We start from the raw sequence: 14,806 nt of genomic DNA, 5'->3' as shown, positions 1-14,806 counted from the left end.
CCTGAATCGAGAACAAAGAAGAGTATCACCAAATGCAGGTTAGTAGAAAGCTTGTTGGTGAAGTTTTGTACAGGCAAGTTTATAACATTCAGCAATGGACACCAACAATCTTTGGTTATATCACATCATCTTGTGTAACAATCTGTAGACACACCTCCAGTAGGCCCTGGGTCTACACATTACAGGAGGAAACTGGATTCACTTCCTGAATTTGACTTCATTATGGAAATGACTTGCCCAACCCTCCTACGCTAAGAATGTTCCCTAGTGAGTTTACCTCAGCTCAGTATTTTCATTATATTGGAAGAATATTATTGCAGACATGGCACTGACACAAGACACAATTATGGCATCCTTTTCCATCTGTCTCTTCAAAATCCTTTAATGGACATTGCTCATTCATTACAGAAGAAAAAAAATATTCCTCAAAATTCTGTGCATGATGCCAAAAGTATAACATTTTCGAAATGGTTCATTCTAGCACACAAGGGCATAGTTGTTCGTACGTGATATCGAAGTATTATAAAAGTCAACGATAATATAGCTAGAGAGCCAACAGTATGAATTCTGGACTTAAACCTAACAGGCAAGTTTGGAAAGTAATTCATTTTAAATGAAACAAAACAATGAATTGCAATCATAATAACCAAGGTTAGCACGCATCATTTCATTTTCAGAAGCAGTTTTCCTGATTACATCTGACATCTTTTCCCACCAAGGTACCTGAAATAAACCTGCCAGGTATACCATTCAGCTGAATTAAGCTATGGACTTCGGCCTTGTGAACTCAACCCTGAAGTAGGTCAAATGGACATAGATTGCTGAATACTAAATACTACTAATAATGAATTACTTTGTAATGAATGGTCATACTTTGTTGCCGAAATCCCACGTTTTCTACCTGTATATAGCATAAAGTCACTCCAGACTTACTCTCAACTCTGGTTGACCATTTGTTTTACATACCATGTTGACATCAATATTAAGGAAATAGAATCATTGTGAAAATTGCAGAGGTGATTTTGTAATGGCTTTTGCGGGCGACGTGTACATTATTCCAGTATGAGCCATAGTAATATTGACAATGAGAATACCTCTTTGACTGCATGAACAGACACCAAAAAGATAGTATTTACGTTGCAATTTAAATATGGCAGTATTCCTGCTGTCTCACAGGCAACCTACGGCTCAACATGCAGCAGTAGTTTTTGGGTACACTATAGCTGACAGCAGTTATCTGCATAAGAAGAAAAAAGTGTAATATCAGGTAAAGTAGTTGTGATACTAAGAGTTCTTATGAAATGTTCAAGCATGTCTAGCATTTTCTAAAAAACATTCTGAGGTGCCGATACTATCGTGTGATACTCTAGGTAGATGATGTGTGATGGAAAAGAGAGAAGAGAACGAGAGACAGAAAAATCTGCATTTTACTGCTATTATGTCTCCTCGATCACTCAGTCTAAGGCATCTCCTACATTACGTATATCAGTATAACTACTGTGAACTTAGTGAAAGGATAAATTACCCAACTCAGGGATATAAAATCTTGCATAACTTTGCAGTAAGAAACAGTATTGGCTATACACATGCAATATAACTCGGCTATATTACAAGAGTGCTTGAAAGTGAGCTTTGGGTAAGATTTGTAAGGTAAGATTTTTAGATATATATCTTTGTTTTTCGGTGCTAAAGCGCAGATATTGCTCAAGATTCAATTAAAAATCAATCCCCCTTTAATTAGTTAAAATAGGAATGGGTCAAATGTACCTCATCAGACCATGGATTCAGTAGCTTGTTACCTGATATGAAAGGGATAGCTTTAAAGGTGGCTTTTACATTGTCTTTAGTCAAAGTTGTCATCAATTCTAAATAATTAGTGCATTAGCCGATAGAATAGCAACGATCAAGTAGCTACATCATATATGATGAATTTACACGTAAGATATTTATTTACGCTGTCCGACATTCTCATGTTGCATTAAAAACAATTTAACTTTCATTTTCAACCAAAAAAAGGAATGTAGAATCATACTTTTTAGTTTTTGTCGGTAGTGTTATTTACAACAGCTGCAATTAAATTAATTTTGAACATTTTTGTTATACTTTTAACTGTTTCTCATGTTATATTTGTGCTTTTTCTTTCAGACACCAATCATGTCTGCCTTACTCAGTTGAGTTCCACTCACGGACATCCTACATCGGTCACAACACGAGGTAGCGATATTGCTAGCAGACGCTGTCCCCCAACAACAGCTATGCCGCGTCCCAAAATTCCTGGGACTGCTACACCACTTCATTCCCTTTGTTTTGACCGTTTTAACATGATCATGTGTACACACACCAATTATCGACATACAGAATGCCCTCGTTAATAATATGCCGAACCTGATTGTACTAGAGTTGAAACCAATGGGAATCCTTAGTGGAATGGTTTGTCAGATGTTGTAATGGGTGTATTAATATAGTGTTACTGAAGAAAATGGATGGTGGATGACTTTGCAATATATATTTGCAGCAAATGGACAGACCAACATCTCTCACTGATGTTATCTGAACGGTTGGCAAACGGTTCTGCGTTTTTCCTGTTCAGACTGAATATATTGAATAGATCCGGGATATTAGGCCTATTTTACAGTACAATTCTCATAGGACTTAAGACAATACAATAATCTTGACATTTCAACAGTTCAGCAACCACGATGTTGGATTAAGAATCATGTTCTGTTTTGCATTGGGACTTTACCACTTTCTTATAATCTAGTCGTGCATCCTCACCCATCTGAAATACAATGCGTTTGAAAAAATGTTGTACTGAATTGAGATTCTGAGTGGGATGTTTGGTTCAAATAAATGAATCTGACAGTACCTAATGTGTTGAAAGGAAATGTGCAAACCTTCTCCCATAAAGACTTTGATGAATGCAGCGGCAAGTACATTGAATCGTAATAACTTTGCTGGCTCTGTTGGCGCGCCAATCTCAGTAAGCGATGTGTTTTCAGTCTGTCAGAAAAGTTGGCTTAATTGTTAGCATTTATCAATTCAGCACTTAGTTCATTTTGGGCCGTGGAGTCAGGCAAAATAGGAATGAAAAAATGGGTCTAAGGTACTGCATCGCAGTGCTAGCTGTGCCACTAGAGATTCTGGGTTGGAGTCCAGGCTCTGTCGCAGCCGGCCGGAGACCCATGGGGCAGCACACAATTGTCTGAGTTAGGGGAGGGTTTGGCGGGCAGGGAGGTCCTTGTCCCATCGCGCTCTAACAACTCCTGTGGCGGGCCGGGCGCAGTGCTCTCTGACACGATCGCCAGGTGTACAGTGTTTCCTCCAACACATTGGTGTGGCTGGCTTATGGGTTAAGTGGGCATTGTGTCAAGAAGCAGTGTTGTTGGGTTGTGTTTCGGAGGCCCTGCTCTCAACCTTTGCCTCTCCCAAGTCCATATGGGAGTTGCAGCGATGAGACAAGACTGTAACTACCAATTGGATACAAAAAGAAGGAAGGGTGACATCATGCAGGTCATATTATCATATTATCACTCCTGAGTGTGTCTTTATTAAAGGGAAACAATCCAAATGTTTAGGTCCCTTCCAACCAGAAGTCCCTGTTCCAAGGCTTTTTCTGCAGTGGCTGGGGTTGTAATGAGAAACATGCCCTTATGTAGATGGGTTCAAAATGGCGTGATGTGAAGTTGCCGTTGTATTAGTTCCGGGTCATTTGTGTTGCAAGCTAAGGGATGTTTAACATGTGTTTTACTGGATGATGTCATCAAAAGTGGCAGAGATTTGGACACCTTGTTACATGCCCAGGGACACTACAAGCTTTCTTGCATAGCATGGTGTTATTCAATCTACGAGGCTTGTATCAGTTATCAAGAATTAGCTCTCTATAGAGGCTATATGCTGAGACAAGTGCTTTCTCTGAGTTGGTGCCAAAGCCTTGCCTGTAATTTCTGTCATGTAATGAAATTGTAGCGGTATAGGCCTATGTCAGAAACTATGGGCTTGTGGTTGTCAGAAGTGTTATTTACCAAGATTTTTTTAGAAAATAAAGTTGTCTTTATTGGTTTTGTTAGTCTAGTATTACAATTTTATTTGTAAAATTAAGTTGGTCTATTACCCTGGGCCTATGTCATACATTTTGCTGCTATGTCTATGGCCCCACATACATAGTATCAGTGATAGGGACATTCAATGCTAATAAGAAAGATGGATTAAATATGTTGTAGATCTGTCATTTTTGTCATTATAGGAAATCTAGGATACATTTTTACAGGATTATTTAAAACATTTTTTACTTTGATATCAGTGTGCACTCGTTCCTTTTGGACATTTTAATCTTGCATTTTCCCTTAGTCCACCAAGTTATTTTAGATATTATCTCTGAGTCTGTGGTTCTTAATACTTAGTACTATCAGTAATTAATACTATCAATTCCCTCTTGGGCCAGCTAAGGATACATTCTAGCTTTAAGTCTAATTTAAAAACATGTGTAACGGGGGTCAGTGTGCTGTTAACAGCTTAGCTTCCTCCACAGTCCAACTGCCACATACTGGGCTCGAAACAGTGATCCTCTGCTTCACAACACACGTGACCACCCTCCTTGACAACATTCCAACGAGTTGAGCCACCCAGAAGGTGCCAAGTGGATGGCTCCATCCGCAACATTTCAACCGAGCTATGGAGTGAGCTTACGGTACGTTCTTAACTCCGCTACACATGCATTTCCTGTATGCACAGAATTCATGTGTTCTAATGAGCTAAGTTCTTGTATTTTTCCTCTTTAGATAGTCTAGCGCTTTTAGACTGGCTATTTTTACACCAAGTATTTTTTTTGTAGCTTTAGGTTAAAAAAAAGAAGCAGTGATCAGGATTTGGGTCGTGTCTGTGTGAGTGGGGGAGTAATTGAGGCTGAAGAGTAAAGATTGTTAGGGTGTCCGGTGGTTTGTGTCTGACTTTTAGGAATACAATGCAGGAGCTCTCAGGTGATGGTGTTCTCTGCGGTGGCACTGGGAATCAATGGGCTGCTTGCTTAATCGCCAGGCTCAGCAACACTGTCGGCTGCTTTAAGTCCTCCAGCCAGCTCGGCGCCCCTGGATGTCATTTCTGGCGTGCTGTCACCCATCAGGTCTTCTTCAGGGGCGTCGGCCTCAGAGCGGGCCTGGGTCACGAGGCTGGGGCTCATGGCCGAGTCGGGGTTCCGGTTGGTGCTTTGATCTCCCTCTGGGATGACAGTGGCTGCCACGCTGTCAGAGTTGTTGAGGAGCAGCTTGTGGGAGGTGAAGGTCTGGGGCACGTCCGTTTCGTATTCGCTGTCTAACGGGAGGCCGGAGGAGTTGAACTCTACCCCCGAGTCGCTCATCTCCAGGAAGTTCTTGTCCGAGGAGAGAGTGTGGTAGCGGCCTGCTTTAGATACCTCCAGACCCTGTGGAAGGAAAGTCGTGTGGGGGGAGGGGTGTGTAAAGATAGGGTCAGCAAAAAAAAAGAACATGAATGATTCATGATGTTTCTGCAAATGTCGTTTAGGTACTGCTTGGCATGGAGGTTATTTTCAGCCTTTTATGGAAACATTACCCCCTGTATTTCTGTTTATGTCTGTCTTTATTTAAAACATTTGCAATTGTAATGGTGGAACCTGTTTATCTGTTGCAACGTAAAACACGCGCACCGGTAGGCAACTTCCCACCCCATAATGTTTCCCTGAGCCCTGCTTACCTTAATAGTGACCTCCGTGCTTTCTGTGGCATTGCTGTTGTCCCACGTAGACGTCAAAGTGGACTCCTCAGCGAACCGCGTATAGGCCTCTTGAACAACCTACCAACAACAGCACAAGAGGGTCGTATTTTAGCAGGAAACCAACGGCAAGCACATTACAGTAGCAATCACAGGTTCACTTCATCATGTATACTGCGCGTCATAAAAACACATACGGGTAAACAGGAGTTGGCGGGAAAAAAATGTACATGTACTGCACATTAAGCTCTTATATCGATGTATAAGATCGTAAGGTGTGTGTATATATATATATAGAGTGACAAGTTGAGCGACTGGAGTTGTTGGTGTGAAAAGAACACCCTGGAGGTTTAGAGGAGCAGGCTTCGGGGAGCCATCGTTCTTGAGGGACAAGGAATCGCATTCTAGTGTGTATGTCAGGAGAGAGCGAGAGATGAGGTAGATCAATCGATTTTTATGTCGGAAACGCTCCGGAAACTGCTGTGGGGAGCACAAAGGCAATCAGACAGGCTGTCCAGGTTTTTGTCGACCTAGTCTCCAGAAATCCATAATGAAGTGGGACATGAAGCCTCGCTGCATATTGATAGTGTCGTCTAAGCCTCCAGAGCAAACACCTTACAGGGGAATTAGAACAGTTGAGGCCCCTCACATCATGTCACAATATATACATGTAAGTTATCTACGGTACACCACTTTCAAACACAAAAATGTATAGCATCAGGTGCACAGAAATTACACAGACACACATGACACAGACAAATAGAAACAAACAGAAATGGCACAGCTTTGACACAAACGTCTGTTGGGCTAGTAGCTGATTAAGCAATAGAGTTCCCCTAAATTTTGGGCAATCAAGAATACAATCTTACTTGGACGTACAGTGTCGCATACTTTGAATAATTACTACAGTACTTGAATTGGCCCGGCTTCCCGAACCCAGATTAAGCCTGTAACTGGACTAAAAAGCATATCCTCAACAGAGATTCACCGTTGAGGATGTGTTTTAGACCAGGAGTAGTCTGTGTCCAGAGAACCCACCCAGTGTGTACTCTTAAACTACATGATGTCATAATGCCTAATGCTCTTGCTCGATGTACAGTACAGTAGTTATTTGATGCACTAATTCATGTCTATGAACTCATCTCCACAGTATTCCGTTACTAGAGAACACTAATTGCTATAATTCTGTATTGTACAGCTGTGATAATCTTAGTCCGGGTGGCAACTTAATCCAGTGTATTATACAGCCTAAACCCACATTATGTCTGTATACTCTGCATGTAGGCTACTGTAAGTGTGCCACTAACTAGGTGGACATATGTACCACTGCATGTACCACTGCATATAATCAAGAAAACAAGTGGTAGATCTAGTCCAGTATCACCAAGCCAATTGATATGTTAATCGCCACTGCCCCGATCTTAGACAGACGCACAGTAGATTCACACACACACAAATCAGCACATACTCACACATACACATAAATACATGTTTACCTTGTAACTCTGCCCCCCCCAAACAACAACATATGTGCATGTGTGCTTGAGAATAGCTGAATCGTATTGGACGGCTGCATCTGTATGCTTATTTGCACTGAGGCTATGCCTGCAGTTATCATGAATTATCATGAATGAGTAACTGCAGTTATTTGTCAGCTTGGAGATTTGGCGAAAGGAGGGAGGGGTGAGGAATGGATGGCACAGACAAATAATCACTGACGGTGGTAGGAGGCCCACACAGCATAGTGACGCTATGACCATCCCAGAGCGTTAGTACAAACACCAATACAGATTCATCCACTTAACACTACGGAATGAAGCCAGAACACAGTTCTCTCACCAAGCAGAGGCTCCGTCTGAGGCTCCTTTAAGAGGGAGAAACGTAACCAAAGGCAAATCGTTAACTAGATTTTCCCCAAACTTGTAATTAGGCTGACATCTATTGGGTGGACCAAATACATAAGGATTGAGATAAAGATGATGGGGGGACAATGGCAACATTGTGGGCTGCAAATGTACAAAACACTTCAAGTTGCCACTGATGGATTCTGCGATATGGAGCGAGCGATGATATATGTGTGATCTCATTGTGTGACAACGGCAACATTGTGGGCTGCAGACAAAACACTTGAAATGGCCACTGTGATGGAATCTGCCGTGTGAAGAGAGTGATGACTAATGATATGTGGATGATCTCATTTTGTGTGATTCAAAGCGCCACACATCCAGGAATCCGACATTGGGCAGGCAGGTTTTGTTCCATGGTGAATTCCAGCGAATTAACAAATGTAAATTAGGACCTTAAGTGTAGTCAAAGCTATATATCTGAGACTAAAAGACGAACACAGGAATGCACTCTAAGGAAAGGAGAGTGGGACAGACAAAGGTGCACACGAACACTCACAAATACAGTTAGATGTCCACTGACATCTTTCTTTGACCATATTTAAAAGTGATCGTTTTACAGAATTACATGTTGTTTTCCTTACCCTTGTAAGCAGTCTATGGACAAGGTATGACAGCAACGCATGCTTTAGCTTTGTTCAACTTTTTAGCATTTGTGGCACAAATCCAATGCAAGTCAATGGGAACATCGTCAACATTGTCATGTCCAAATCATCTCTAAGTAACTACACTGAGTCGCAAAACCAATTTTAAGATGCTTTAGGATGATTTGGACACATACTCATGTTGTTCGCATGGACTTGCATTGGAGTCGTGCCACTAATGCTAAACGGTTAGCAGTTGAAACAGCGGCCAGGTAAACTAAACCAAAGCATGGGTTGCCGTCATACCTTGTACATAGACTGCTAAACAGGGTAAGGAATCCAATATGTCTCACTATCCCTCTAAGAGGGGTTACCATCACCAATATTTCTCTAACAATCACTTTGCATTCTGTGACCTGTGTCATAGCAATATAGCATTTTCATTTTGGAATCATATTGAGCCATTGTCGCAGTGTGCTATGTTCTACGAGGATATTAGGCTTACAATCAGAGTAACATGGTTCCAGAATACTCATGAATAACCAAAACGTGAAAACTGCGCTCTTGAAGAGACAATGGCCGATAATTGTTCAGAAATGTAGGTGTTTCAACATGAGAATAGCACACAGGTTTGATAAATCAGATGCTGCCTAACTATAGTAAAAGGGTTGCATCATGGTGTCTTGAAGTGTTCACCCCTGTTGAGGAAGCGTTTTGGGTGAGTTACCTTGACGAATGCGTCTCCATCCCCCTTGCCCGCCTGCTGGGCGATGAGGGCAATTTGCCGCGCCTTCTCCGCCCGACGGCGCACACTGGTCAGGCAGGAGAACAGGCACACCAGCAAGAGGAGGACCAGGAAGCCCAGTAAGGAGAGGATTGCAACATACAGCGTGGGTAACTTATAAGCTAAAAGAGAGAGGGAGGATGGAGGAAGGAAAGGGAAGACAAGGAGGAAAGGAACACCAAGAAAAGAGGAGAGACGGATGACGGAGGAGGTGAATGTGGAGAGTTCCAACATGAAAACAATAGAGTGAAATAGACAGTGCGATCGATGACAATAACAAGAAAGAGAAAGGAAAGACCATTAAAAGGGGTGATACATGGATCCATATGCTAAAGCCCTAGTCTCCTCTCTGACAACCCACGGTTTACCTTCTACCTCCAGGTAGATGTTGGTCACAGGGAACCCCAACAGGTCTGTCACTCTGAAGAGCCCCATGTCACTGAACCGGACCCTCTCCAGAATGCACATGGAGCCTTCTACAGTCAGCCTGCCATCCAGTGAAGGGTCCAACGGCACCACCAGCTCTCCTTGCTCCAGTATGACCCGGTCCTTCCGGTCCCAGTCTGGAGTGTACAGGAGGTTGACTTTGGTGTGGTCCACAAACAGGTTGATCTTCAAAGTACTGCCATATGATAGGTGGACGAAGTTCTGGTGCTCTTTGGAACAAAGGGGCGGGACAAAAAAAGGATCAAAGTTGTCAAATAGTTCTGTTTGCTCTTACCTTGGCCTGTGTCTTTCAAGCTGTGTTTACCATATTTTGGCCACACCACTAACCACATTTTCAAAACTGCTGGATCAAGTATTATCTCCCTTCCATCTCTGACATTGACCACTCCCTCTCGGACTGTGGTCTTCCTCCTCTCACCTTTCACGTTCAGGCATGACCTCCTCCTGACCTTCCCGTCGCGGTCCAGTACGGTGAAGCTACCTTCGTCTGTCCCCTGCACCATGCTTAGAGTCACCCTTTTCTCTGACACACTCAGACGGCCCTTGTACTCTTCCGCGGGGATGGAAGTCTGGTTGAGCAGCACCACCGCCGGTGGCTCCGTGGTCTGATTGGCCTGGGCTTGACTGGGCCTGAACTCCAGGGTGATAGGGCCCAAGATGTCGCTGAGCGGGATGTGGTATGTCTCACCGTACTTAACCACCTGCTCCAGCGCGCAATCTGCCAGGGAGCACACAACAGCACAGTACTGTCACTCTGGGCTCAGGGGGAGTATTTTATTCCAATACAGTTGCACTTGCATCAGAACAGTGATCGTAATCGATTGCAGGCAAAAGAAAATGCAAGGAACTCTCATTTAGATCGATATCTGCATCTAAGAAATACAATCTTAGACAGTGAATGTATTGGATAAACACCGATAAGTAGGAGGATACAAACAAGTCGATTGCAACGTTAGAAGAAAAGTTTGAAGAATTAAAAGGACAGAAGATTATTTAACTGTACAGTGATTGGAAGAACAGTACCCCTGACGAGGAGGAGGATGTGTTTGACATCGGCAGGCGCCTCTGTGTTCTTGATCACGTACATGCCCTCGTCCTCCTCCCCCACATCCTCCAGGATAAGGTGCTTGAGGGAGTTGAGCTGGGCCCGGTGGCCCACCACCCGCCCGTCCCTCATGAGGACCACCTCGGTGGTTGGGTTGGAGGCGGGCTTGAAGAGAACCTCAGTGCTGTCTAGGGATGGGAGTGGGATGTGCACATCCTCGCCAAAAAAAGCAATCTTGTGTTCTTCTTTGACTGAAGACAGAGAATGGAAAGGAGGGTGGAGATTGATAAGGGGACTCAAGAGTATAAGGATTAATATGTCCGAATCAGGGAAACGTTAGTGATGGTATTCATATTCAATCTTCAGGTTTTGACAGTCATAGACAGAATAAACTGTAGATCATGCATGACTTTACCTTTCAGGGAAGCAGTCAGAACTGTAGAGTAAAAGAGAGGTTTATTTTAGTATTACTTTATGTTCTTTGTCAAAGATCCTTCAAGAAGTTAGAAATTCTTTGTTCTGCTGGAAGAGAAACCACAGAACTTGGCAAATATCTCAAAGCGTTTGCAATGTAAATGCCCTAGATTCTCACCGCCAAAAATAGAACTGCTGTCAACAACATCAAACCCTCCATAAATTAATGAGGGGAAAAAGGAACAGATAATAAATGACTCTAGCAATTTTGTACTCATGTGAATAAAATCTGATGTAATCATGTGACTGTGTCAAACTTTGCTTTATGCTCTTTCAACCTCTCAACCTAAATCCCTGGTGACTAATTCTCCAATATACTTACCAGTGCAGAACACGGCTCCAAACACGGCAACACCAATTACTTTCATCTTGATTGAATCTCTGAAAACACCAAATAAAACGTTTTTTTTTTTACAGCAGGATATTGCTTATCTAAATATGGATTTAATTATTGTACATGCATGTAGAGATATGAAGATTCACTAAACATAATAGGGTATAGTTTCAATTTGGACATGAAGAGCTCATATTCAATCATGTACTCCCAGTAAATTCTACTGTAACTGAAGAAAAAAAAAGCCAAATAAAACAAGGTGTCTGCAGTGGTATTGACATCATTTCCTGAGGTTAACAGGAGTGGCTTGTAGTTCCCCAGGGCATTAGTCAGCTCTTTTGTGTGATGATGAGGCTGACCACCATTAGACTAGAGTGGACATGAGCCCAGGCTCAGACCACCATTCCACCATTCTGCTTACAGTGACAGGAGATGGGAAGGAGAAGGAGTTAAGTGGCTCCAAAGATCTAGCGTACAACCATGAAAGAACACAGAGTGCTGTTTAGCAAGCATTGCCTCTTTCAGCGGCATAAATTAAGAAATTACAGCACTAGCTCTTCCCTATTTGCGTCTCATATTCAGGACAATCAAAGTGTAGCCAGAGTTTTGAAAGCAAATGATTTACAATGGGTTGTCTTTAGTATCTGAGAAGAAGGATGCTAATCTACGTTCGAGTGAAGCTTGCCTTGAGCCTGTCGCATGCAATAACAATGTACATAAATCAGAACTCTGAAAGGTCAGGAGTCTATTTAACAAATTCAGAGCTGAAATTGTTCACCCCAATTTCTCGCACATATATCATCAGTTTGACATCCCCGTGCTGCTCTTCCTCCACTACACACTCTCGCGCGAGCAGCATCCTCTTTCTTGTGCTATCTCTCAGTAAAACAGTGTGCAGTCTTATACACCGGTGGTGCGACAAGGGTGTGTCACGCTCCGCTGCATGGGCTGGCCCAACAAGATAATACACTGTGGTAATGATGATGACTATATTGCTCTGAGGAATCTGAAAGACATAGAGAAGACTCCTCCTCGCTCCAGTTAGGATTTCGCGTGTGGATTTGTATTCTCTCTTCAGTAGAGTGAATATGTGATCATACCAAACACTTACTCAGCGACTATGCTACATTTGCCATCTGTCGTTCCCATTAATTACGAAGCGTAACGATTGGGTGTCCAGTCAGGGTGTCCACGCATTAACGCATTGGGCAGGACATTAAACGAATAATGAAGAATCACCAATTTCACATTGAACTACCATTCGTTCATCAATACATAAACGATTGAGGGGGGAGAGGGGTGGACGAACCCTCCTCATAGTGTTTGTTCTGGTGTTCATTGTAAGGATATAGGCTACAATCTGTAGATGCAGAGAGGGCGTTCAACCTTCCCAAATAGCATAAGTAGCCTATGAAATGCTGCCTGGTGCCCAACAATAGTCATTGTCCCCGTTTCTATTTTCTATTATTAGCCTTTGTTTATGGGAAGTGCTATACTCTACATGTAAAATAATAATGCTTTTTAAAAAATGTGAAGGTAATTACTGTCATCCTACCCGATTCTGCTGCGTTATTACCGGTAACACGCCCAAAATCACGCATATTGGATATAGCTGTTAGACATGCATAAAAAACAGCCAAAATACGAGCCAGCAAACGAAAAAACGGTCCAATTTAACCCATACATTTCCCGGTAAAATAAAAAAACCGCTAGAACTGAGCAGATACCAATGAATCATAATTCGATGCTGGTAAATACCTTTCAGACAGGCTTGGATCCGAAAACAGCAGATGGGACGGGCGGGGTATAGGAAGTAGGGTTTTCTGCTAAATTATTATGTTTTCTTCTTAATATCGTCCCCCTCTCCCTCACCCCCAACCCGTCAAATAAAGGGACTTCAATGGTGTTACGAATCGGGATTATCTGGAGAGCCTCGGTAGGTGTCGGTTTGTGGTCTATTAATGATCGGTGGAGCTCGTGCAATTTCGTTAGAATCCGGACTCCGGAGGTTCGGCTTTGCATTTTATCACTTTATAAACAAGGTGGTTCGAGCCCTGGATGCTGATTGGCTGACAGCCATGGTATATCAGACCATATACTGTTAAAGGTCCCCAAAGCACAGACATCCCTGGGTCGCTCCTCTTTTCAGTTCGCTGCAGCTAGCGACGAACGAGCTGCAACAAACATTCAAACTGGACAGTTTTATCTCAATCTCTTCATTCAAATACTCAATCATGAACACTCTTACTGACAGTTGTGGCTGCTTTGTGTGAAGTATTGTCTCCTCCTTCTTGCCCTTTGTGCTGTTGTCTGTGCCCAATGATGTTTGTACCATGTTTTGTGCCCCTACCATGTTGTGTTGCTACCATGTTGTTGTTGTTATGGTGTGTTGCTACCATGCTGTGTTTTTTATTTATTTTATTTTTTATTTAACTTTTATTTAACCAGGTAGGCCAGTTGAGAACAAGTTGTCTTTTACAACTGTGACCTGGCCAAGATAAAGCAAAGCAGTGCGACAAAAACAACAACACAGAGTTACACATAAACAAACGTACAGTCAATGACACAATAGATATATATATATATATATATATATACAGTGTGTGCAAATGTAGAAGTTTAGGGAGGTAAGGCAATAAATAGGCCATAGAGGCAAAATAATTACAATTTAGCATTAACACTGGAGTGATAGATGTGCAGTTGATGATGTGCAAGTAGAGATACTGGGATGCAAAAGAGCAAAAAGATAAATAACAATATGGGGATGAGGTAGTTGAGTGTGCTATTTACAGATTGGCTGTGTACAGGTACAGTGATCGGTAGGCTGCTCTGACAGCTGATGCTTAAAGTTAGAGAGGGAGATATAAGTCTCCAGCTTCAGTGATTTTTGCAATTCACTCCAGTCGTTGGCAGCAGAGAACAGGAAGGAAAGGGGGCCAAAGGGGGTGTTGGCTTTGGGGATGACCAGTGAAATACACCTGCTGGAGTGCGTGCTACGGGTGGGTGTTGCTATGGTGACCAGTGAGCTGAGATAAGGCAGGGCTTTACCTAGCAAAGACTTATAGATGACCTGGATCCAGTGGGTTTGGCGACAAATATGTAGCGAGGGCCAGCCAACGAGAGCATACAGGTTGCAGTGGTGGGTAGTATATGGGGCTTTGGTGACAAAACGGATGGCACTGTGATAGACTACATCCAATTTGCTGAGTAGAGTGTTGGAGGCTATTTTGTAAATTACATCGCCAAAGTCATGGATTGGTAGGATAGTCAGTTTTACGAGGGTCTGTTTGGCAACATGGGTGAAGGAAGCTTTGTCGCGAAATAGGAAGCGAATTCTAGATTTAATTTTGAATTGGAGATGCTTAATGTGAGTCTGGAAGGAGAGTTTACAGTCTAACCAGACATCTAGGTATTTGTAGTTGTCCACATATTCTAAGTCAGAACTGTCCAGAGTAGTGATGCTAGGTGGGTGCGGGCAGCAATCGGTTGAAGAGCATGCATTTAGTTTTA

At 42.7% G+C, this 14,806-nt stretch overlaps 1 protein-coding gene across 1 annotated transcript; it reads right to left on the bottom strand.

The window, feature by feature from the left end:
• Positions 1-352: 352 nt before the first annotated feature.
• LOC109906923 (uncharacterized) lies at positions 353-13,233 on the bottom strand. Its single transcript, XM_020504743.2, has 9 exons — positions 13,055-13,233; positions 11,285-11,343; positions 10,904-10,924; positions 10,467-10,739; positions 9,862-10,161; positions 9,365-9,652; positions 8,940-9,118; positions 5,707-5,805; positions 353-5,416 (listed from the first exon to the last, which is right to left on the bottom strand). The coding sequence occupies exons 2-9, from the start codon at positions 11,328-11,330 to the stop codon at positions 5,024-5,026; spliced, it is 1,599 nt and encodes a 532-aa protein (XP_020360332.1). The 5' UTR covers positions 11,331-11,343; positions 13,055-13,233; the 3' UTR covers positions 353-5,023.
• Positions 13,234-14,806: the final 1,573 nt, after the last annotated feature.

This window comes from Oncorhynchus kisutch, linkage group LG17, assembly GCF_002021735.2.
Source record: "Oncorhynchus kisutch isolate 150728-3 linkage group LG17, Okis_V2, whole genome shotgun sequence".
Lineage (NCBI taxonomy): Eukaryota > Metazoa > Chordata > Actinopteri > Salmoniformes > Salmonidae > Oncorhynchus > Oncorhynchus kisutch.
The sequence above is the reverse complement of the archived record's forward strand: the minus strand, read 5'-3'. Positions and strand labels throughout refer to the sequence as shown.